Raw genomic sequence first — 23,711 nt, 5'->3', positions numbered from 1 at the left:
CACCTTTGATTAATTCTTCTGGTTTGGGGACTGGGTGTTTGTATTTGTCCCAACACTTTCCTCTTCATATTCACACAACACATCACCAACCACCACAGAAACATGCAATAGTGATTACATCCCTCCACATAGGGTTAGCATTAGGAAGGGCATCTGGCTGTAAAACTGGGCCGAGTTCACTTGCGCGACATAATTTGCACCTGCGACCCCACAAATGCTGGAAGAGCAGCAGAATATGATTACTCTATTAAAAGATAAATTTTAGTTGCAATTCAAAACTGTACCTGTTTCAGTGCTTGTGCATTCATAAGGACTGATGATTATAACCTGAGCAGTTTTTCCAATAACACAACATGGTTTAATCAGGAAAACGGTATCTATATCAGAGACTGAAGCCAACAAAATCTCTTTCAAGTAGTTGAGATGAAAATGGAGAATTGTGTCAATGAGATTAACTCCTTTATCTTTGAAAGAAAATAAAAGGAACTTTAGGCACCACTATTTACTACTGATTACACAGATTTACTTTCTGAAAATTATTGTAATTTCTTTATATAAACCTTCACAAATGTTTGGATTGTCAAAATTTTGATTTTATTGATGTGTTATATTCATCATGACAAATGACTCACAGAAACAAAATCAAATTATTTTCTGAACAAACTTGTCGCATGTTAAACCCAATGGTGATTATAATTCGTTAATACTGTAATGGGTATGTCTAACTTGTGTACAAATGTGGTTCTTCAGTCCAAACAGGTTATCAAGTTGCTTATGTGATTAACGTTAGATTCTTCTATGACAAAATTTATTGAGGTCTCAAAGACTAGCAGATGGCACTGATTCTGTGATAACTTTCACCATCTCCCATGCATACATGTTCTAAGGGAAACAGATTGGAAGAGGGATCGTTTGGTCACAGAGGTACCTAACATGATGCTAGCAGATCATAGACACATGTATCATCTCTGGACAAGTATTGTCTCATTGAAAGACTGTACCAGGGTGCTGTCTCATGAAAAGTAACGTAGGAGGATGTAGGATGTCAATGACATACTCCTAAACCTTCAGCATCCTCTGAATCACTATCAAAAGTTACTTGAAGTCATATCATATGCCTTTCTGTACCATGATGCTTGTGTGGCTCTCCACAATATTGACAGAATGTGTCCTTTCCTCTTGGCATCATTATCACTATACTCACACATGATGGTCATCCATTGTAATGCAGAACTGAAATCATTGCTGAACATGGTGCAATACTGTGTGTCATCAGTCCAAGCCTCCCAGTTATGGCACCACTCAAAATATCACTACCTCTGCTCTGGTGTTAATGGCAACCTATGCATGGGGTAGTGAACCTGTAGTCAGGCTGATGCTAGCAGTTGAAATATGGTGCAGAATGACATTAGTAGTTGTTGCTGTAAAGTGTGTCTGAATGGCAGTCACAGATGTCATGGGGTTGCATAATGCTTGGGGCACAGTATAGCAATCCTTGCTTGGTGTGGCCTGTATTGGTTGACCAGAACCTTGACGTTGTGTGTGGGTTCACTCACATATCCATTGGTTTGAACATTGGGCCACTGTGACATATGAGTGGTGCACGTCCTTTGGCAGTTGTTCATTATGACCACCTGGCCTCATGGAGACCTACATTGTGGCCACTATCATACTCTGTCAAGTGCTCCTAATGGTGTCTAACACATCTGTGAGGCATATTCTGTGCTTGGTCATCTTCCATTATTGTATTGACTGCCTGATGCTTCACACATGCCTGATAGCACTATTGCTATAATCTCGTAGCCATTTTAGATGGTAGTTATCATTGCAACTCTAATCATTTTTGCATTCATCAATGGTATGTTTGTACATATACCAAATTATTCTAAACTTCAATCCTTCAGGGTGTTTAAAATATTTTGGTTAGCAAGTGTACATTAAACGTCTGCCTGTGTGGTTAGAGCTTAGCGTAGTAGGTTCCCACTCAATTGGCCCAGGCCTCCCATGAATTTAAGCTTAGCCTGAGCGAGTGGAATAGGGAACACTCAGCTTAGGTAATGCATTTTGGTAGAGAAGTAGGTTAAATCCTCAGAGGTGACTTTTCACAGTTACCCACTCCACGTCCAGTTAACCCACTCCTAGCTTCTGTTAATTACAAATACACACGTTAATACACCATGTAGACACCACATCAACACCAGATTACCAGACCTAAATTTACATCCATTTGTTGAGTAGGATAGTATTCTAAGTCTATTACATAAGACAACATCAACAAATATACCAGAACACATTAGTTGTACTAAATAGTAAAGCAAGTCTGTTTACACTTAAGAGGTGTTGGTGTTAGTGACCTAGACACTCAAGTGTCCTGGATTCAAATTCTGATGACCATGTGGGATTTTCAATAGGTTAATTATGTGGTAGCATGGAGGGTAATTCACATCAAATTTGTGACCATCCTGAGCTCAGTGTGGATGTTCCATCAACTGCGCATAAATGTGGGAAAGTGAAAAATAATGGTTTTTTTGCAAGTTGCTTTACGTCACACTGAAATAGATTTATGGCGACAATAGGACGGGAAAGGGCTAGGAGTGGTTAGGAAGCAGCCATGGCCTTAATTAAGGTACAGCCCCAGCATTTGCCTGGTGTGAAAATGGGAAACCACGGAAAACCATTTTCAGGGCTGCCAACAGTGGGGTTCGAACCCACTATCTCCCGAATACTGGATACTGGCCACACTTAAGCGACTGCAGCTATCAAGCTTGGAAAAAAAAAATGAACACAGGTGTACATTCCTTTTAAGTATGGGTAAAACCTGTTGGCACCATTTTAAATATATTTGATTATGTTGTCACCTGTACAAAAATAATATGTATTTCTTTGTCAGGTTACATCATCACTACATGTATCTAGACAATGAAGCAGGAATAATTGTCTATTGTAGCCTGAGAAAAGAATAAATAACAAGATAGTTCGCAGTCGAGTAGATGGCACTGAATGGCGATGTGAACATTACGTCACTGTGATAAACACCACATTACTCCCCTACAAGTGTTCGACTATACTTCTTGTTAAAATGAACATGTTTTTCATAGTGGGTTGTCACAGTTGGAGGTGATGTGTGAGGTATAGGATCTGTTGTTTTTTCTTGTGGTGTATAACAGGAATTATTGGGGTGCTAAGTCCTGTAGAATCATCTGGGTCTGCGATAAAGGTTGGTTTTAGCCAATCAACTAATCATTGTTTCTCTCATGTTATGAGTTCCCTTTCATGTTCCTATCTCTCTGTGCTTGACTTGATGTGACACTTGTCTGTTTTTTTGCATTACTTGACTATTGTTTCATTGTGATCTTTTCTCCTTCTATGTTCATAATTTTTTTTGTCTGTATACTTAATATCATTTCTCTTCCCTTTTCCTGTGTTTATCTGTCTTTTTCCTTATCTTACACTTCCCACATCAAGACTAAAGATCTGTCAAGATGACTCCTCAATGAGGAGACGGGAAGCAGAGACATGTTTGGTGTTTTGAAATATATAACTCTTAGGTTCTTCAGTTTGCCAAAACTAATTTTGATTAATAAATTTATAAACTGTCTGATAAAGAATACATATGTTAACACTAGGCCTACTGTATTTCATTCAAAAAAGGAAAACTTAATTAAAATAGAATGACATATTTTGTTCTTAAAAGAACATCATCAGATTCTATCACATCACACTCAAATATTTAGAAATGTATAAATATTTATTTCTGTTTAAATACTGAGGAACTTGAAATCTGGAACTTACCTTAATGAAGTCCTGTTTTGTCTCCACTCCAGTATATAATGCAAGGTGTTTGGAAAACTATTGCTCTGTCATTGGTGTGAGTCCAACTGGCTGCAAATCCGTTGACCTTCTGCCATGTCATTCCCCTCACCCTGGCTAGGGTAATGACGTGCTATATTTTACTTTTAGGTGTTTTATTTTTAGTGCTCCCCTTAGTGTTATCATCATTGTTGTTGTTAGCATTATTTTCTTGTATTTTTTGTTAACTATGCAAGGGTTGTTAATGAGCATCTAATGGTCTGCCTACTATACCAGTAATTTTTGTTATTTCATTTTTTGCTTACTTCAACTCTTTAAAAAAAAAAACAGGGACTGAGAAAATTTATTAAGAAGAACTGGGACTGATGAATACAGAGCCCATTTATTTGTCTCTGCTTTCTGTTGCTTCCTCTTCCCTTCCCTCACAGACCTATCATTGTGTTTATCCTATTGTGTGTTCATGTGAATGTTCCTCTGTCTCTTTCCATGATTTGATTTAACAGTTGTTTGTTTCTTTTTGTTACTTACATACCATTGTACTGTATTTTAATTTGATCTGTGAACAAATTAAGCTTAAGCTAATACTACTGTCTCATATATTTTTCCAATTTTCATCTTGAAATAAGCAAAATTTAAGTCTACATGTCTCACTTACACTAGTTGAATTTAAATGGAAGTATGTAAAAAATGCAACACATTTTCTTTCCAGATCCTACTTTTCTGAGGATGGGATTGAGTACAGTATGGGTCGAGTCCCAATAGCTGGCGCTGATTTCTCGACACATACCTACACATATGATGATGTTGTTAATGATACTAATCTCACTCATTTTAATTTAACTAAAGAAGATTTCCTATACAAAGTAAGTATTCAAAGATTAATTAATACTCATGCTACAAGAAGTAACTTTAGATGAAAAGAGAATTTACTTGGAAATTTATTTTCCTGTACGGTATAGTTCTAAGTAAGGATAGATTGTATTAAAATATAATGAAGTTAGTTGATGTGGGTAATATTAGATTAGGAAATGAAGTCTTAAAGGAAGTAGATGAATTTTGTACTTGGGTAGTAAAATAACTAATAATGCTAGAAGTAAGGAGGACATAAAATGCAGACTAGCACAACAAGAAAGGCCTTTCTTAAGAAAAGAAATTTACTCACTTCAAATATTGATATAGAAATTAGAAAGATGTCTTTGAAGACTTTTGTCTGGAGTGTGGCATTGTATGGGAGTGAAACATGTATGATAACTAGCTCAGAAAGAAAGAGAATAGAAAGCTTTTGAAATATGGTGTTAAAGAAGAATGCTGAAGGTGAGATGGATAGATCGAATCACAAATGAAGAGATAATGAATCGAATTGGTGAGAGGATATCGATTTGGCTAAATTTGAAGAGAAGAATAGAATGGTAGGACACATCTTAAGACACCCAGGATTTGATCAGTTGGTTTTTGAGGGAAGTGTAGGGGGTAAGAATGATAGGGGTAGACCGAGGTATGAATATGACAAGCAGATTAGAGCAGATGTAAGATGCAGCAGTTATGTAGAAATGAAAAAGGTTAGCACAGGATAGGGTTGAATGGAGAGCTGCACCAAACCAGTCTATGGACTGATGACTCAAACAACAGCATACAAAAAGGCTCCATAGCTCAGGCAGCAGCATGCCAACCTCTCACCGCTGGATTCCGTGGTTCAAATCCTGGGCATTCCATGTGAAATTTGTGCTGGACAAAGCAGAGGCGGGACAGGTTTTTCTCCGGGTACTCGGGTTTTCCCTGTCATCTTTAATTCCAGCAACACACTCCAATATCATTTCATCTGTCGGTCATTAATCAATGCCCCAGATGAGTGTCACAGGCTTCGACAGCTGGCACAATTCCTATTCTCGCTGCTAGATGGGGGCTTCGTTCATTCCATTCCTGATCCGGTTGAATGACTGGAAACAGTCTGTGGAATATTAAAATATACAAACAGTGCAGACATATACTGTTATCCCTGTTTGTGTTGGAAAGTTTATATTGAGGCCACCAAACATAGCATTAACACCAGGCTGAACAAACAAGCATCACTGTCATCTTGTCCAACATGAAAAGGATACTGGTAAGTTGTACTAGATACAACTGCTTGAATTATTTACATGAGACATCTACAAATGTGCCATAATGTACTATTGAACATGTGGCTTTCTACTTCCATTTCTCCATGGCTACAAACCAACCATAATCAGACAATATTCCTTCACATACAAACTGACCACTCGCTCGAACCACTGACTTCTAACTATGGGGCTTACCTGCTTTTTGTCATTTGTTTTTACAGGAGGTCAGAAGTACAAGCTCAAGTCTGCATCACTGTGGCCATCTCAATCATTCTTCAGATCTGTTTTTGATCTTATTAAATCCCTTATTTTCCTCCTGCATACATTTTCTATAGTCTTTTACCTGTTTTTTAATTGTATATTTGGACATTTTTTAAAGTACCGGTATACCAAAGTACAAGCTATACTCGATCTTTGGGTGATAAGTATTTGAAAGAAAGGACTGGTCATCAGTTATTTTGGTGATGAATCAAAACCCTGAAGCAGTCCACCTACAAGAGCAAAAGAGTAGATATTATTAATGACTTCCAATATTTAGAGAGCTTCATTTCTTCCGACAATACAGTACCATAAACCAAGAAATAGGCAATAGGATGCAAGCTGCATCAAAATTCTACCACTCCATTCATCAACTACTTACACATTTTCCCAAGCTTCAAAGATCACACTGTACAAAATATATCTTGTACCAATTCTAATGTATGGACTGGAAGCAGCAACTTTGACTGGACCTGCAAAATGTTGCTTTCAAGCCACTGAAATGAAGTTCCACTATTCTTGTCTTATTGTTATTGTTGTTGGATAGTTATGTTTTAACATTATTTTATTATCACTTGTAATGCTAAGCTAGTAATAAGCTCAACCTATAGTATTGTAAGCCATAGTGTTAAGCACTGGAAATACTTAAGTTGTGTGTGAAATTGTATACGATGATGCTGGATTTAGAATTTTAAACTTGTAGTATTTCTTGTAATATTTTCTTTCCATGGCATTGCATGTTGTACTTCTATTATTGTTGTTACTGTTGGGTAATTATGTTTTAAGTTCACTTTATTATCACACTACTGTAAGTGAGGATTGCCACCGGGATATTTCCCAATTGCAATGTATTTGTTAATAATAATCATAATTAAAAAGAAAAGAAGAGACAAAATAAGGAATGAGAATATATCTGGCAACAACTCAGATTGGACAAGAGTCTGTTGAATTTAAGCAGATTATGATGGTATGGACATATGAGAAGGATGGCTCCAAATAGGACCCCAAGAAAGAAAGAAATTGTTGGTAGGCCCTCATGTTGGTTGGGAAAAGCAAATTTTCAAAGACCTTGCCAAATGTGATGTGAAATACTGGAGGTGTTGCTCAATGACAACTCGGGTGATGAATTTACCATATTCCCGCTGAGGGGGAAAGTGGTGGTGAATTTGAAGAACTAACTACAGAATTCAACATGGAAGAAGTTTTACTGTAGTGCCTGATACATATCTGCTATATAGGCCAACTTTGCCACTATTTACTGCTAATTCAGGGTTAAATGTTCTGCTGGATAATGATACTAATGGTATGTCTTTCATTAGTTTGTTTATTTCCAAGGATATTTTTTAATGTTTGCAAACAAACTATCATATATGCCAGTCAGGTGATTTGTGCTTCAACTTCCCACGTCACCTAACACTATTGTGTACAGACATGAAGGTCTATACAAAATTTCAAATTTTTAAGTTCAGTACTTTAGGGATTGTGATAAAGAATTCCAAAGATGTACAGTAAGAGTTTGAAACAGCATGGCTTTTAAATGATTGGGCTAGTCATCTAAATCACTGGTAGTGAACATGTTATGAGGAAGTACAACTGAGCAGACATCCTCTATTACCACTAATCAGAAAGGAAAAAGTGGAAGAAGTCTGACCTTTCGAAGAATGAAGGTATCGCTGAAAAAAAAAAAAAAAAAAAAAAAAAAAAAAAGATCATAGAGGTCGCGAAAATGGAAGTCTCCCTAGTCCTTGCAAACCTAATATCATCAGGGCCAGGAAGAAACAAGAGTTGACCAAGGGAGGTCAGGCAGGGAAGGTGAAAGTGAAGAGCCTGGCACAAGTAAGTGGAAGCAATGCCAGAATCAGCTAACTTGCCAACTCATGCTTCCAAGTTGGGAACCCCTGGAATCCCTTTTCAGCTGCTTCTTACAAAATGCAGGGATACTGTGGATGTATTCTTCTGCCCCCAATCCACATAGGGGGTTGCTATTGTGTGATAAATCCATCTTGTGAAACTCAGCTGGCTTTTTCTTGGTCTTCAGAGACTTGTGAACAGCAGTACACATTAACCGTCAACTGTAGTGCTGACTAGTTCACTTTTTCTCCCCTTTAATATCATCTTTCCACCTTCATATGGGGTTGGTGGAGCACTCAAACTCAATTTAAGTCTTGGCTGGGTGTTTAAGACTGCATGGCCTTCCTGCTGCTACTTGCTGGTCCTAGAGCTTACAAGAGTGTTCACAGAAGTTCCACCTTACAATACAAATATAAGTTTAATTAAAATCAACTAGTATATGTTTCATCTTTGTATTGTGGACATCATCTGCTATAACTTAAATACCATTTAAAACTAAAAAATAAAGGTATCACATAACATGAAATGGGTAAAATAATATAAAGGCTAAAATATCAAGTCCTTGTTGTCTAAAAGTCTTTTGTTGACTGTAAAATAAGGCACAAACTTGGGCTTTTCTTAAAAAAAAGATCATGTTGATTTAGATGTTATAATACCATTTTTTTCAGTTTGGACCCTCTACAGCAAGATGTAGATAAACCAACTAGCCAGCAAGGATAATGTTCTTTCAATACCTTAACTCTTAATAACGTGGCTTGAGTATGATTTCACACAACATCCCACACAGTACAAGTCAAGATTTACTCCAAACTCAAAAAATGGTATTATAACATCTAAATCAACATGATCTATTTTAAGAAGACCCCAAGTTTGTGCCTTATTTTACAGTCACCGAAAGACTTTTAAACAACAAGGACTTGATATTTTAGCCTATATATTATTTTACCCATTTCTTGTTATGTGATAACTTTATCTTTTCATTTTAAATGGTATTTAAGCTATAGCTGATGATGTCCATAATATAAGGACAAAACATGTACTAAAACCAAACCCATGACGCAACAGCCCTGAAGGCCCATGGCCTACTGAGCGACCACTGCTCAGTCCAAAGGCCTGCAGATTAAGAGGTGTCATGTGGTCAGCATGACGAATCCTCTCGGCCGTTATTCTTGGCTTCCTAGACCAGGGCGCTATCTCACCGTCAGATAGCTCCTCAATTGTAGTCACATAGGCTGAGTGGACCTCGAACTAGTCCTCAGATCCAGGTAAAAATCTCCAACCTGGCTGGGAATCAAACACGGGGCCTCCAGGTAAGAAGCAGCGTGCTACCCCTACACCGCGGGGCTGGCACGAAACATGTACTAGTTGATTTTAATTAAATTGATATTTGTATTGTAAGGTGAAACTTCTGTGAACTTTTTATAAGCTTTAAAGTGACAATATGTAAACATTATGAAGTTTATAGTATGCTGGTCCTAGTGGAAAATCCCACCCAAGTCACTGGAATTTAAACTCAGGACATTTGGGTTCCTTCCTCTTCCCAATAATTTAATTAATGAAAGAAGACCCAAAGGCAGTTTCGTGACTTCCTTCGGCCCTACAAAAACTGTAATGTTGAAGGCATCTTCTCCAAGTCAGTAGTGGTGGAGCAGATACAGCACAACCTCTCATATCCAGCCCTGGGATATCCAAACCCTTCAATATCCGGAGATTAATTTTTTAAAATACATATGACAAGTTAATATTTTTGGGCCAGGATGTAATGAACTACTTTACTGAGTTGGACTGTAGTATAAGAAGGAATGCAAGAAGGAAGTGCGCACTGGGATTGTGAGGCATGGGGAGGTGGTTGACTCACGCACTCAGTTATGTCATGCACTTACTGTATTGTCTTAGTCTGTGTTAGTCAAAACAATAAGTTAAATTGTACAAGATCCACCTTTCCAATACAAGATATGTTGTTGATTAAAATTAACATCATTTATTAAATGGTACCGGTTTCAACATCCATGGACGTCATCATCAGACAAATAGGGTCATTATACAAAGATACACATTAAAGATAAAACACATAAAATTGACCCTCATAATTAAAACTGTCCGACTCGTTAGCTGAATGGTCAGCGTACTGGCCTTCGGTTCAGAGGGTCCCGGGTTCGATTCCCGGCCGGGTCGGGGATTTTAACCTTCATTGGTTAATTCCATTGGCCCTGGGGGTGGGTGTTTGTGCTGTCCCCAACATCCCTGCAACTCACACACCACACATAAAACTATTCTCCACCACAATAACACGCAGTTTCCTACACATGGCAGATGCCGCCCACCCTCATCGGAGGGTCTGCCTTACAAGGGCTGCACTCGGCTAGAAATAGCCACATGAAATTATTATTATTATTATTATTATTATTATTATTATTATTATTATTATTATTATTATTATTATTATTATTATTAAAACTATCTATAACAAGTTAAAATATACAGCATATTTATGCCAAATGTCCAGATTTGAATATGTAATTAGTACAAGATTGACAACTTGTTAGTCATGAATAAAATAAAAAACTGAAGCTGAGAAGCCTCGTAGAAATAAGTTCAAAGTCTTTGACAGTCTTAAAACTTTTATATTTGGGTGCTTTGTACAGCATTAGCATCAGCGTATGTAGAGAAATGTATATTAAGTGCGATGCAGTAATGTTAAATACATTGCAAGAAGTGGGTGATGTTCCTCTGTGAGCGTAAAAACAATCAGTGGATAATAAATATAATATAATATATATAAAAACCATCTTCATAAATACGATGTTATATCGTATTTTTGTGGAGCGAGTGGATCTTGTGACCAGAACTGTATGTTGAAGAAGTTAAAATATTCTTGATCCAATGTGGGCCGTTTGGTTGGCTGGTTGTATGTACTGCGGAGTTGAGTTGAAGAGAGGAACATCATCCACTTCTTGCAATGTATTTAACATTATTGCATCGCACTTAACATACATTTCTCTACATATGCTGATGCCAATGCTGTTCAAAGCACCCAAATCTAAAAATTTTAAGACTGACAAAGACTTCAAACTTATTTCTATGAGGCTTCTCAGCTTCAGTGTATTTATTTTATTCATGACTAACAAGTTGTCAATCTTGTATTAATTACATATTCAAATCTGGATATTTAGCATAAATATGCTTTATATTTTAACTTGTTATAGATAGTTTTAATTATGAGGGTAAATTTTATGTGTTTTAACTTTAATGTGTATCTTTGTATAATGACCCTATTTGACTGATGATGACGTCCATGGATGTTGAAACCGGTACCATTTAATAAATGATGTTGTAATTTTAATCAACAACAAGGTGATGGAAATCCAAATCCAAGGAAGGAGAGGCCGTGGACGACCACGATTGAGATGGAAGGATACCATCCAACGCAGCATTATAGAAAGAAACCTGGACTGGGACACAGTGTTGGAGGAGGAGTGGTGGAAAGACCGAAGAAAGTGGAGAGGAACCATATTTGCCCCTACCCGGCTACAGCTGGATAAAGGGAAATGATGATGATGATGATGAACATATCTTGTATTGAAAAGGTAGATCTTGTACAATTGAACTCATTGTTTTGTAATCTCTATTCAATACGGACCAAACATGAAATTCTTGACTTTAAACTGTGTTAGTCAGTTGGTAGTGTTACAGTATAATATTTATTTTTATTGTGGTAGTAATTTTCTGGCTAAAGTTAAGGTACATAGTTTGTGTTATTTTAATAAGTGTGACAATATTGAAGCATGGCCAGAAAAAAAAAATCTGCAGTGAGTTAAACATTCACTGCAAAAAAAAAAAAAAAAAAAAAAACTAACAACAACCATGTAACATCCTCAAGGACTGTGTTCAGTGGCACCAGGGTATAGTATGTGCACGCTGAGGGGTTGTTGTGTTAGTGATTCATTTGTTGCAGACATCGGCGGTCAGATGGCCTGTCTGTGCGCACCCTGTTTTGACTCTGCAGGCAGTAACTGTGCTGAGGTTAGAGGTGAACAGTGTTTGCAACATTCATTCTAGGGTACAACTATGCCCTGCCAATGAGTATGTGCTCCTGTTGAACAACTGCAGCCATTTGAGCGGGGTCACATCGTGGGGCTGTGGGAAGCTGGATGGACGTATCAACGGATTGCTGCACATGTTGGGCACAATGTATTGGTGTTGTGTCACTGCTTTCAGCAGTAGTCTGTGGAACATTCCCACACCCATAGACCAGGCTATGGACGACCGCGTAGTACAGATGCACATCGACACATTGTGTGAGCGGCGGTGTCCGACCGAACATCATCCAGGAACGAAATCCAGTCACATGTTGCACCTGCTGTGTCACCAAGGACTATTGGGAACTGTCTACTTGCAGTAGGATTACGATCATGTGTGCCTCTGACTAGGCTACCACTGATACCATGACACCTCCAAGCACGGTTACTCTGGTGTTGTGGAAGAGTCGGTTGGAAAGGGGAATGGTATTCTGTTGTCTTCAGTGACCTATTCCAGAGTGCATTTGCCCACAACACCCAGGTCCCACCCCAGGTTTCATGATATGGGGGGCTATCGGTTACAACTCGCAGTCACAGTTGGTGTTTCTGCAGGGTAACGTAGCCAGTGCCTGCTACATTGCACAGGTTGTTGTCCCCATGCTACTGCCATTTCTTTGACAGGAAGATAAATAATAATAATCATATGGCCTCAGCTACAATGTGCAGACGTTTCAGTTTGATGTCTTCTAGCTGTCTGCTCATCAATTTTGATGTTCCGTTTTACTCTAGGCCTACTAGATGGCAGACCGAGTAAACTGAAACTCTCTTGGGTGTCTATGGCTGAGATTTAATGAATGTTGTCAGGTAAACACCAAATGTGTCATTAGAAGTCTTTTACATGCCGACATCGTACGACATGGAGTGTCAAATGGACTTTTTTCCACCCTTCAAAAATCTCACTACCTCTGTGATGTGCTTTTTCAGCAGGACAATGCACATCCACATACAGCTTCTGCGATGCAACAAGCTCTATGTGGTGTACAACAACTGCCCTGGCAGCAAGATCACTGGATCTCTTGCCAATTGAACACGTATGGGAATTTACACGTTCACCAGAGCCTGCAAGAACCATTGCCAAATTGCATCAAAAGGTGCAAAATGCTTTGGCCATTTTATCGCAGGATGCCATTTAGCAGCTTTATAATTGTTTGCATGCGCAATTGCATGCCTCCATTGCTGCCAGAGGGGGTTAACTGTGTATTGATGCGACTGTCTGGGCACCCTTTACTGTGACGTATGTTTCATTTGGTCTGAATTTGTAATCACATTCCTGCAATGATGAATACCTATCACATCGCTTATGAATAAAATGACCTTGTCCTTGAGGATGTATGTTCCATGCTGTCAGTGGAGAGATGGTGTGGAATGACAATAGTAGACAAATAAGTCTGAGTGGCGTTTATAAAAGTAGGAAAGATCACAATATGAAGATAAAGTTGGAATTCAAGAGGACAAACTGGGGCAAATATTCATTTATAGGAAGGGGAGTTAGGGATGGGAATAACTTACCAAGGGAAATGTTCAATAAATTTCCAATTTCTTTGAAATCATTTAGGATAAGGCTAGGAAAACAACAGATAGAGAATCTGCCACCTGGGCAACTGCCCTAAATGCAGATCAGTATTGATTGATTGATTGATTGTTGCATGCTTTTTTTTTGTGGCTATTTTACTTATATTTTTATACTGTATTTAAATACAGTACTATGTTTGATTTTATTACATAGCGTGTGAAGTTATTATAGGTGTAATTACTTACAAAATAGAGTCTTTGTATGAATTCGGCTGTAATTTAATGATATTCTCTGATATCTGAATTTTGTGTGATCCAGACCCAAGGAGTGGCACTATGCATTACAGAAAAATTACCATACCATTTGGAAACTCAAAATATTATGCTATTCTCATGCAACGTTTCTGTCATGCTCCATGGTTTTCAGAGAGCAATTTAGAGCAATCATAGCTTCCATTTGAACACACCTTGGATTTTAATCAATATACAAGAGATGTGAACAGTGTTGTAAGAAACAATGGAGAAGAACATACAAAAAGCTGCTCTTGATAAATATTTTGAATCCCATCTGTAAATTTTATAATTTTTTTCTTACAGATTCCGTTAATAAAGAGAGCTCAAAAAATGAGCAGAAGACCTATAAAGTTAGTGAGTGCAGCATGGTCTGCTCCTCCATGGATGAAGTCTAATGATGATTATTCTGGGTTTGGATTTCTCAAGGATGAGTATTATCAAGAGTGGGCAGACTATCTTGTGAAGTATGTTGAATTTACTAACAGTAAAAAATATACTTTAAATCTTATTCAGAAACTTATATATGCTAAGAAGAATGTTAGGAAGATACAGAAAGGACAGATATAATGACAGGTAAATGTGGACAGAGTGTAACAGAAAGGAGAGACTGACATGAGCATGTGTGTGATAGAGAAAGAAACACACACACACTCTCTCCAGTTGCAATCCAGGCTTGTACATTAGACACATCCATCTAGTTCACTTCTTTCATTATGTCACTTAATTAACTCCACCTACCTATACTCTCAAGAGCACTTACCTGTCTACAGATTCACCTCATACAGAAATACTGTTGTAAGATGTTTCAGTCATAGTGATTTTCATTTTTCACATTCTAATATTATTATTATTTCCATTGCACTTAGGTTTCTTGATAATTACAAAAAGGAAGGCCTTGAATTTTGGGGTATATCAACTGGAAATGAACCATCAAATGGAATAGTTCCAATCAACAGATTTAATTCCTTGGGATGGACTCCATATAGTCAGAGAAAATGGGTTGCAGAAAACTTTGGCCCTGCTATAAGGAGTTCTCAACATGGTGACATCAAAATTCTAGCTCTAGATGATCAAAGGTTCATGCTGCCATGGTGGATAGATATTGTAAGTAAGTCTTTGAATGAAGGTTTTGTCTGTAATGATATATGATGAAATATACAGAGATCATGATGATTTAATACATAAATTCAGGCTTTGTCTTGTGGTTGACAAAATTTTGATCAGTTTTCAATTTTACTTCTAAGTTGATGCCCAGTGACATCTTGTTTAATGTGTTGATCAATTTTCAATTTTACCTCTAGGGTGAAGTCCAGTAACATCTAGTTTAATGTGTTATGATTTAATAATAATAATAATATATATATATTTTTTTTTTGCGGGGAAGTGTGGGAAATCTTTCATGAGACACATGTGAGGGTCTGCACTCCACAAGCGTGTGGGATTCCTACTCACTAAAACCCACACACCCTTTTCCCACGACGTACATCTCCGCCCTGGAACCGCTCTCACATTACTGCAGGGCAATGTCATGCTAATTTCTCAGGTTTCTCCTTCCTTTATTTCTCCTTATGTCATTCATGAGCATTCACGTCCCTCTTTTTCTGACGCAGGTTGCCTTCTACATATACTGCTACCTGATCCCAAGATTCTTGGTTTTGTAGCATCACCTGCACAATAGTTTCTGGCGTCAATTCTCCTTGCTCAGTATGTAAACATCTTCTCTGAGTTGACCAGTGATAGCATACAAAAAATGTGTGAAGTACATCATCTACATCATTGCAGTAAATACACGCCGAGTCGCTTGCTCTACCTACTCTATGTAGAAATTTCCGGAAGTATCCGTGACCTGTCAATAGTTGCGTAATGTAAAAGTTTACCTCACAATGAGCTCGGGCAACCCAATCAGCTAGACATGGTATCAGCCGCTTAGTCCATTTTCCTCGAGGATCTTCCTCCCATTTTTACTGCCACCGCACAATTCATTGCCCATAAGCTAGCTCCTTAGCTCGCTTCTTTCCGAGCTCCCTTTGAGTTCGCCAAATTTCCTGTCTCTCTAAGGCGAGTAAATCAATTGGTGCTACCAGCTGCTACCGTAAGAACCGCAGGTTCCGATAATGTGCGATATGCGCTTGTAATAATGATATAAAATAATTTATTGGACTCCAACCTATTCAATACATTACAGGATGTTAACATTTTTAGTTAAACATCGTTAAAATGGAGACATGTTTCGCCCCCCATGTGGGGCATCATCAGTCATATCAAAGCACCTCAAAATTAAACCAGACGTCTGGTTGGAAATTATGAACATAATATGTAAGAAAGAATACATTAAAAAACACGTACAAGGTCCTATCCTAAACGAAATAACAATAGACTAGTTACACATAGTAAAATACGCTAGTGGTTTCTTAATATTAAAATGAGGCCATCATATGTACAGTATAACAATGAAAGTAATCAAAGTCTATATGATATTGAGTTCGATGGTAGTTCTACGTAGTATATACAAATGCTGGCAAAATAAAATACAATTTATAATTACTGTAGACTTATTTATAATTGTTAAAATTGATGAGGTAAAACATTCCAATTTGTCTATTTGTAATTTGGCTCCAACCAAAATAATTCGCCCTAGGATTCATGAGGTAGTCAACTCCGTTGGTCACTCTCTATATGAATGTATATAGTATAGTATAGTATTTATTAATGAACAAAACAGGCGTTCAGCCCCGAATACACGTTCACAATAATAATAAATAAATAAATAAATAACTAATAATAAACGCAGTCCAACCCAAGCCACCACCCTTCACCACATACAAAATAAAATGAAATGAACACCTCATCAGCCTGTTCTATGTTTACAATCTGCTGCTGGTGTTGCAACTTGCTGCTTGTTATCACTCACACGTACCCACTCATCACGCGACCTTCTTGCTTCAGCAATTCCATCACCTCTATTGTTCCCTGACCTACTCCAAAATAAGCTACACCAGCAACATTACACTATTGCATACCAAACCAGCCATGACACTAACATTGCATTCAATCTTTCAGATTCCACCTCCTATAGTACAAGTCTAAATAATAACAACAATATTCCGTCATAACATTCCAATCCATCATACCACAGCTTTTACCAATCAGCGTTAACATTGCTTCATATCATTTCAATCCGCCATAACACTCCATAATAAAATTACCTCTCCATCTCCCAAAAATTTCGACCATGCATAACAAATACCAATCACGCCTATACCAACACCTCTCCAACATCATACTCCTTCCTCCTCTCCATACAAACAAACCACAATTTACAAAATTGTAATAAAATCACCTCCCTCCAGCTCCAAAAATTCAATACTCATACCAGACACCAATACCATAATACTCTCTCCCAACTTCCACGAATTCGGCCGTAAATAAACCATCTCAATACCATACCATACATCACCCAATCATACATACTAAGCCTCCAATGCTTCCGACACCATATCTCAGCAATACAACACATACCAACACCTCTCCAACATCATATTTCTTCCTCCTCTCCATACAAACAAACCAAAATTTACAAAATGACAATAAACTCACCTCTATCCAGCTCCAGAAATTAAATACTTATACCAGACATCAATACAATAATACCACCTCCCAACTCCCACGAAGTCAACCATAAATAAACCATCTCAGTACCAAACCATACATCACCTAAATACTAAACCTTCAATACTTCCCACACCACATTTCAGCAATACAGCACCAACTCCACATTATATACCACCTCTACTTATATCACCACTTCTCCCACACTACATTCCAACGATATAACACTTTTCCAACACCACATTCACCACCACTCCTCCAACTCCAAATATCACAATAAATATATCACTTCACCATTACCACATCTCAGCCTTCACCAATTATTTACCATCATAACCTAATGAAATTACAATGAATAACCAATACCAGTCACGCATATACCAACACCTTTCCAACATATTTCTTCCTCCTATACCACTTCTCCATTACCATATTTATACCACCACTCCTCCAACTCCACATATCAACAATAAATATACCACTTCACCATTGCCACCTTTCAGCTTTCACAAATAATTACCATCATAACCTAATAAAATTACAATGAATAACAATTACTAACATATCATAAAACAAACAGACCATGCAATCCTGCCCTCTTACCCAACTCCACCTAACTAAGTACTCAGTCCCTATCTTCCCTAATCCATTAGAATTTTAACATACTATCCCCTTCCCTTATACAGATAACTATTCCACCCCCCTATTCCCCTGCCCACCCTCTAACTCACTCTCCTTCATTTTACTCTCGCAGGCCTTTTTTGTCGCACAAAAATACCTGTTCAATTCACCCCCTTTTTCCCATTGTTTAATAATCCATCTCAGTATTGCGTTCTCATCTCCTCTCCCCAGAATTTCCCGATGCTCGGCACTCAATAATCCATGTCTTAACCCCCTCGTTACCTCACAGTCTCTTAGCAAGTGAAACTCATCATTTACATCTCCACAAAGTACACACCTTGTCTTATCCCTGCCTTGTAACCAGCCTTTATTCCTTGGCAGACCTAAAAGCCACCACATCATCCCATATCGTTTTGACCTATCGACGTATCTAATATTCAACCCTGCTATCTCCTGTATTTTCGTCAAAACAGTCAGCGAATTTCTTAGTCTGCTTTCCCCCAATAATTTCTGCCTATGGATATCTCTAATTCTCCTTTCCAGTATATTCATCCCTCTCACTTCTGTCTTTGACCAAACCTCCCCCCACAGGTGTCCTAATCCTATCCTCTCCAAATATCCCTTTATTTTTTCTAACCATCCACCCTTATACATGCTCTTAAATTGCTGTACATATGCTGCCTGTAAAACTCTCCCACCTTCCTGTCTTTTTAAATTCATCCAATATCTAACTATTCTTTTCACACCCTCTGATTCCAAATCCTCCCCACACATTAATTCCGCCCCTACATTTGCTGTACACCTCGGTAAGCCCATCACTAACTTGGCAAAACTACTAACAATCCTTCTTAGTTCCTCTCTTTTCTCATCCAGCCCCCAAACTTCTGCTCCGTATAATACCCTCCCCACGATTACCGACCTGAACACGAGTCTCAGTGTTTTGTAACTGATCCCCGGGTACTTGAGTAGCAAATTTCTGACTGAGGCTAAGGCTGCCAATCCTCTATATTTCATTCTTTTGATCTGGTCACTCCAAGTTCCTTTATCATTAAAAATAACTCCTAGATATTCCAGCTTCCTTACCTGTTCCAATCTTTCTCCCTGAATTACCCAATTCCCTTCTATCTTTCTTCTTTTGTTCACCTGTACTACCAATATTTTAGATTTATTTCCATTAATTTTCAATCCCCATTTCCTCGCAAATAGCGTCACTGACTCTAAGGCCCTATTCATCGCCCCTGAAGTTAACGTCATCAATAACACATCATCCGCAAATATCAGTCCTGGCACTTCCAAACCATTAATTACTGGTACAGCCCAATTTTCTGCCCCAAACCCCTCTAAAATATCGTTGATAAATAAAATAAACAGTATGGGCGATAACTTGCATCCTTGTTTTAAACCCACCTTGGACTCTAATGGTCCACTCATTCTCCCTTCTCCCAATTTTACACAAAACCTGACGTCCCTATATATTCCTTCCACTGCCCTCAACATCTTCTCCGAAATCCCTAACCTACCTAATTTCTCTAGTAGGGCCTCTCTATTTACCTTATCAAAAGCTTTCTCAAAATCTATTGCTGCTACATAAACCGTACTTCTATCCATATTCTTATACTTTTCTAAAATAGTCTTTACTATCATTATATTATCCACTGTTCTTTTCTTTTTCCTAAATCCCCCTTGGTAATCTGTCAAAATTTCATTTTCTTCCGCCCACCCGCTTATTCTGTTCGCTAGCACCCCAGTATATATTTTACTCAAAGAATCCAACAGAGATATACCTCTATAACTGTTCACATTGTTCCTACTACCCTTTCCCTTGTATATAGGGCATATAATTCCTGTTTCCCATTCCCTAGGGTAATTTCCTCCCTCGAATATCCTATTGAATAGTTTCACCATGCCCTCTATCATTATCTCATTTTTACTAATTTCCTTCCAAAACTTATTATTTATACCATTACACCCCCCGGCCGACTTCGCTCTGGCTCTGCTTATCACTCCCCGGATTTCCTCTCTTGTGATTTCTTTATCCAAGTCATAAATTGCCACTCCCCTATTCCTCCAAATTACTTCTTCTCCCGAACCTCTCCATCTATCACCCCCCTTTTTTCCTAGTAATTCATCGAAGTGCCTGACCCATTGCACTTCCTCAATACTCGTTCTCTCCATATTCCTTCCACCCTTCATAATTCTATTAATCTTATCCCAGACTCTCTCAAAATTGTTAGTCTTGCAGTCATTATTTATGGCTTCCATTTGTTCCTCTAACCACGTCTTTTTTGTCTCAGAGATTTTCTTTTTATATTCCTTCCTCAATCTACAGAAAAACTCCCTTTCTTGGCTCCCACCTTTCCTTCTATATTCTCCTAACGCGTCCATCACCTTTCTCCGCAATCCTTCACACTCCCTATTGAACCATTCTTCTCCCTCTTTCTTATTTCCTTTTCTAGCTTTCACCTTCTGCGCTACCATCTTTATTGGATGTAGCAACAATTCCAAGGCTTTATCAGTATCATTCTCTTCTAACGCCCCTTCCCACCCATATTTCAGAAGATGTAGCTCCTCCTTTACTACCCTATTCCAATCCCGGCCCACCTTCTCTGTCCATTTGTACTTATTATAACCCCTCCCTCGTTTATCCTTTGTCTCATTTTCCTTCATTGTACACTTCTCTTCCTCTCTTTTCAGCATAACCCTCACCGGGAAATGGTGTGACTCAATCCAATCTCCTATTTCCATACTTACAACTTCCTCAATCATCCCTTCCGAGCTCAAAACCATATCTATCACACTACCCCCTTTCTCCGTAACATATGTCAATTTCCCCGTCCTGTCGCCCTCTATCCACCCATTCAGAATATACAAGTTTCCCACAGCACACATCTCTAGGAGCTTCTCTCCATAACTATTTGTAATTTTGTCCTCACTCCTTCTGCTTTCTAACAAACACATTCCATCCTCCCTACTATAAACTGGGCTCTGTTCTCCTATTCTCGCGTTCCAATCCCCAAATAACAACATATCCTCCTCCCCTGGATACATTCCCCTTATCCTACCAATATCCACCAATAACTCTTCAAAAAAATATTTATTTGCATATTCTGAATTACTAGGGTGGCAGTAAACAAAAGCTAGATTTATTTTCTTCCTCCATCCCTCTCTCCCTCCCAAATTCAATCTCAGCCATATGGTTTCCATCATATCGGTCTCTATATCCTCTACTCTTTCACTAATTTCTTCCCTAATTAGAACTATCATCCCTCCTGGTGCTCGTCCCTTATTCCTCTCTTTTCTTCTATATTTATATTTTATCTCAAACCCCTTCCATGCAATCTCCCTCCCTGTTTCCAACCACGTCTCCAAGAGTGCCACAACATCGAAACTTTCAATTACTTCCCTAACTTTCTTGTTTCCTAATTTGCTCCTTACTCCTTCAATATTCACACATCCTATCTTCCAATATTGTTATAACTTTCCCTCCCTCCCTTCTAGGTCTCCCCCTCTATTCTTACTTCTAGTATTTATCGACCTCTCTCCCTCTGTATCCTCCATCCCTTTACGTACTTTTCCCCATATGTCTTTTAAGCTCTTACTCCTGACTTTACTCATAATTTTTTTACCTTCTTGTCGATCTGTCTCCTCTTGACCTTTCTTGTTCACTACACCACTGCACCCTGCACTCACCCTTTCTTGCTGCTCACCCCCACTCTCCCCCTCACTATTTTGGACTTCTGAATCCACCTCCCTTTGTCCTTTCTTGCTCACTGCACCTCTACACTCTCCTCTCCCAGTTTCTTGCGGCCCACTCTCACCGTCCACTTCACTATCTTGGCCTTCTGTCTCCCGGCTGCACTGCCCATTCTCTTCCGAGATGCCCTGCTCTCCTGCCACGTCCCTCCTCCTCTTCTTTTCTTCTTTCTTCTTCCCATCTTGCCTTGTCCTCTCACCACTCTCAACCCTCTCGTTTTCGTCCATTTCCTTTAGCTTAGTCACTGAATGAACTCTGACCCATCGCCCGTTTGTCACCTCCAACCTCAGACCTCTTATTCGGGCCTTTAGCCCCTGGTTCCTCGCTCTCCATAGGTGCCTATTCAAGATCTTCGCGTTTTCACTTCCTTCTCTTCCCATGTCTCCTTTCACCCCTATTTTCCGCCCTTGTAAATTCTTGCTGTTCCTTAACACAGAATCTGCCATTAAGGTTGAGAACAATTTAACCCTAATTGGCCTCCGACCTTTGATTTTACCAACTCTCTCTACATCATCAATGTCTACCTCACTAAAGTTTATCTTCATAACATCACGTATAGCTTCCACCACCTTAAATATCAGCTCAAACTTGCCCTCTCTCGCCCCTTCCTCAATTCCATATATAAATATGGCTTTTTTCAATCTCTCCTGCCTGTACCCCTCCGCTTCTTTCTTCAACTTCATCACCTCATCTTTCAGATGTTTCACTTCCCCTCTCAATAACTCGATTTCTTTCTCGTTATTGACCACTCTCCTGCTCGATTCCTCTGTCTTCGTTTCAAGCCATTTCTTCATGTTCCCTATCTCCCTTCTCTGCTCCTCCATCATGTCCTTTATTTCCTGCACCTTATCCCATTGACACTTCTCCTGCATAACTTCACTTACAACCACCCTGAGTGCGGCCAAATCCTCCGTACTATATTTTCCACTGGTATTTGGGCCTGGGTTTACTTCCACCCCCCCAATAACCAGTAACACTGCTATCACTGTCACCACCAGCACCGCTTCACTCCTTTTCAATCCGTCCGTCACCAATCCACTCCTGGCCTCCTTCTTCTGCCTTGCCTGCCATTTCCCAATAGCGGCCCGGTACTGTTCAATGCCGACCATGTTTACAGCACGCACTTCGCAACGCAACCTCTCTCCTCGACCGCTCGAGCTAGACTGCGCTCTATATGAATGGAGTGCACAGTGCAAGTGAACAGCTTTTGTTGATTATAAAATGAGGCTGTGCTAAGACAGAGTTAAAACAACACCGGCTTCAAATGAAGATAGTTAAAACATCATCAGATTCTTTCTAGTTGACTAGAGGTTTGCGTATATTTTGTTGTTGAAGTGTGGGAAAGTCAGTTGTTGGTTGAATGGGCAACGGTCGAAAATGTTGTGCAGTGCAATCGGTGTTTGAGCTGTCCTACATGTGAGCCCGTTCTGCCTTGCATTTTTGGCCTATGATACCAAAGAATAATAAAGTGTGGACTCTCACTCCGTGTAATGGAGGGTTAAGGAGGACAAGGCCACGTGCATAGCATTTGTAGATCTAAAAAAGGGATTCGATAATGCTGATTGGACCAAGCTATTTGAGATTCTGACAGTGATAGAGATCAGATGCTGAGAAAGAAGGATTATCTATAATCTGTACAAAAATCTGTTTGCAGTGAAAAAAAAGGAAAGTGCACCTGAAAAAGAAACAACTTAATTAAGTAATCCTGTTACCACATGTTTTTTCTCTTTCAGATAGTTTATAAATTTATTACTCAAAATTAGTTTCAGCAGATGAAGAACCTAAGTTATTATTGTACCTACATACACATGGTTAAAAGTGATT

General features: G+C 38.8%; 1 protein-coding gene across 2 annotated transcripts in view; it reads left to right on the top strand.

Moving 5' to 3' along the window:
- Gba1b (Glucocerebrosidase 1b) overlaps positions 1-23,711 on the top strand; it is a 133,901-nt gene that overhangs the window by 100,362 nt on the left and 9,828 nt on the right. For both annotated transcript variants that reach the window (XM_067147679.2, XM_067147680.2), the window contains 3 exons: positions 4,520-4,673; positions 14,207-14,367; positions 14,770-15,007. In XM_067147679.2, the coding sequence (XP_067003780.2) occupies positions 4,520-4,673; positions 14,207-14,367; positions 14,770-15,007 (553 nt within the window). The remainder of the gene's footprint in view (positions 1-4,519; positions 4,674-14,206; positions 14,368-14,769; positions 15,008-23,711) is intronic.

The sequence above is a fragment of the Anabrus simplex genome, chromosome 5, assembly GCF_040414725.1.
Source record: "Anabrus simplex isolate iqAnaSimp1 chromosome 5, ASM4041472v1, whole genome shotgun sequence".
NCBI classification, from domain to species: domain Eukaryota; kingdom Metazoa; phylum Arthropoda; class Insecta; order Orthoptera; family Tettigoniidae; genus Anabrus; species Anabrus simplex.
The sequence above is the reverse complement of the archived record's forward strand: the minus strand, read 5'-3'. Positions and strand labels throughout refer to the sequence as shown.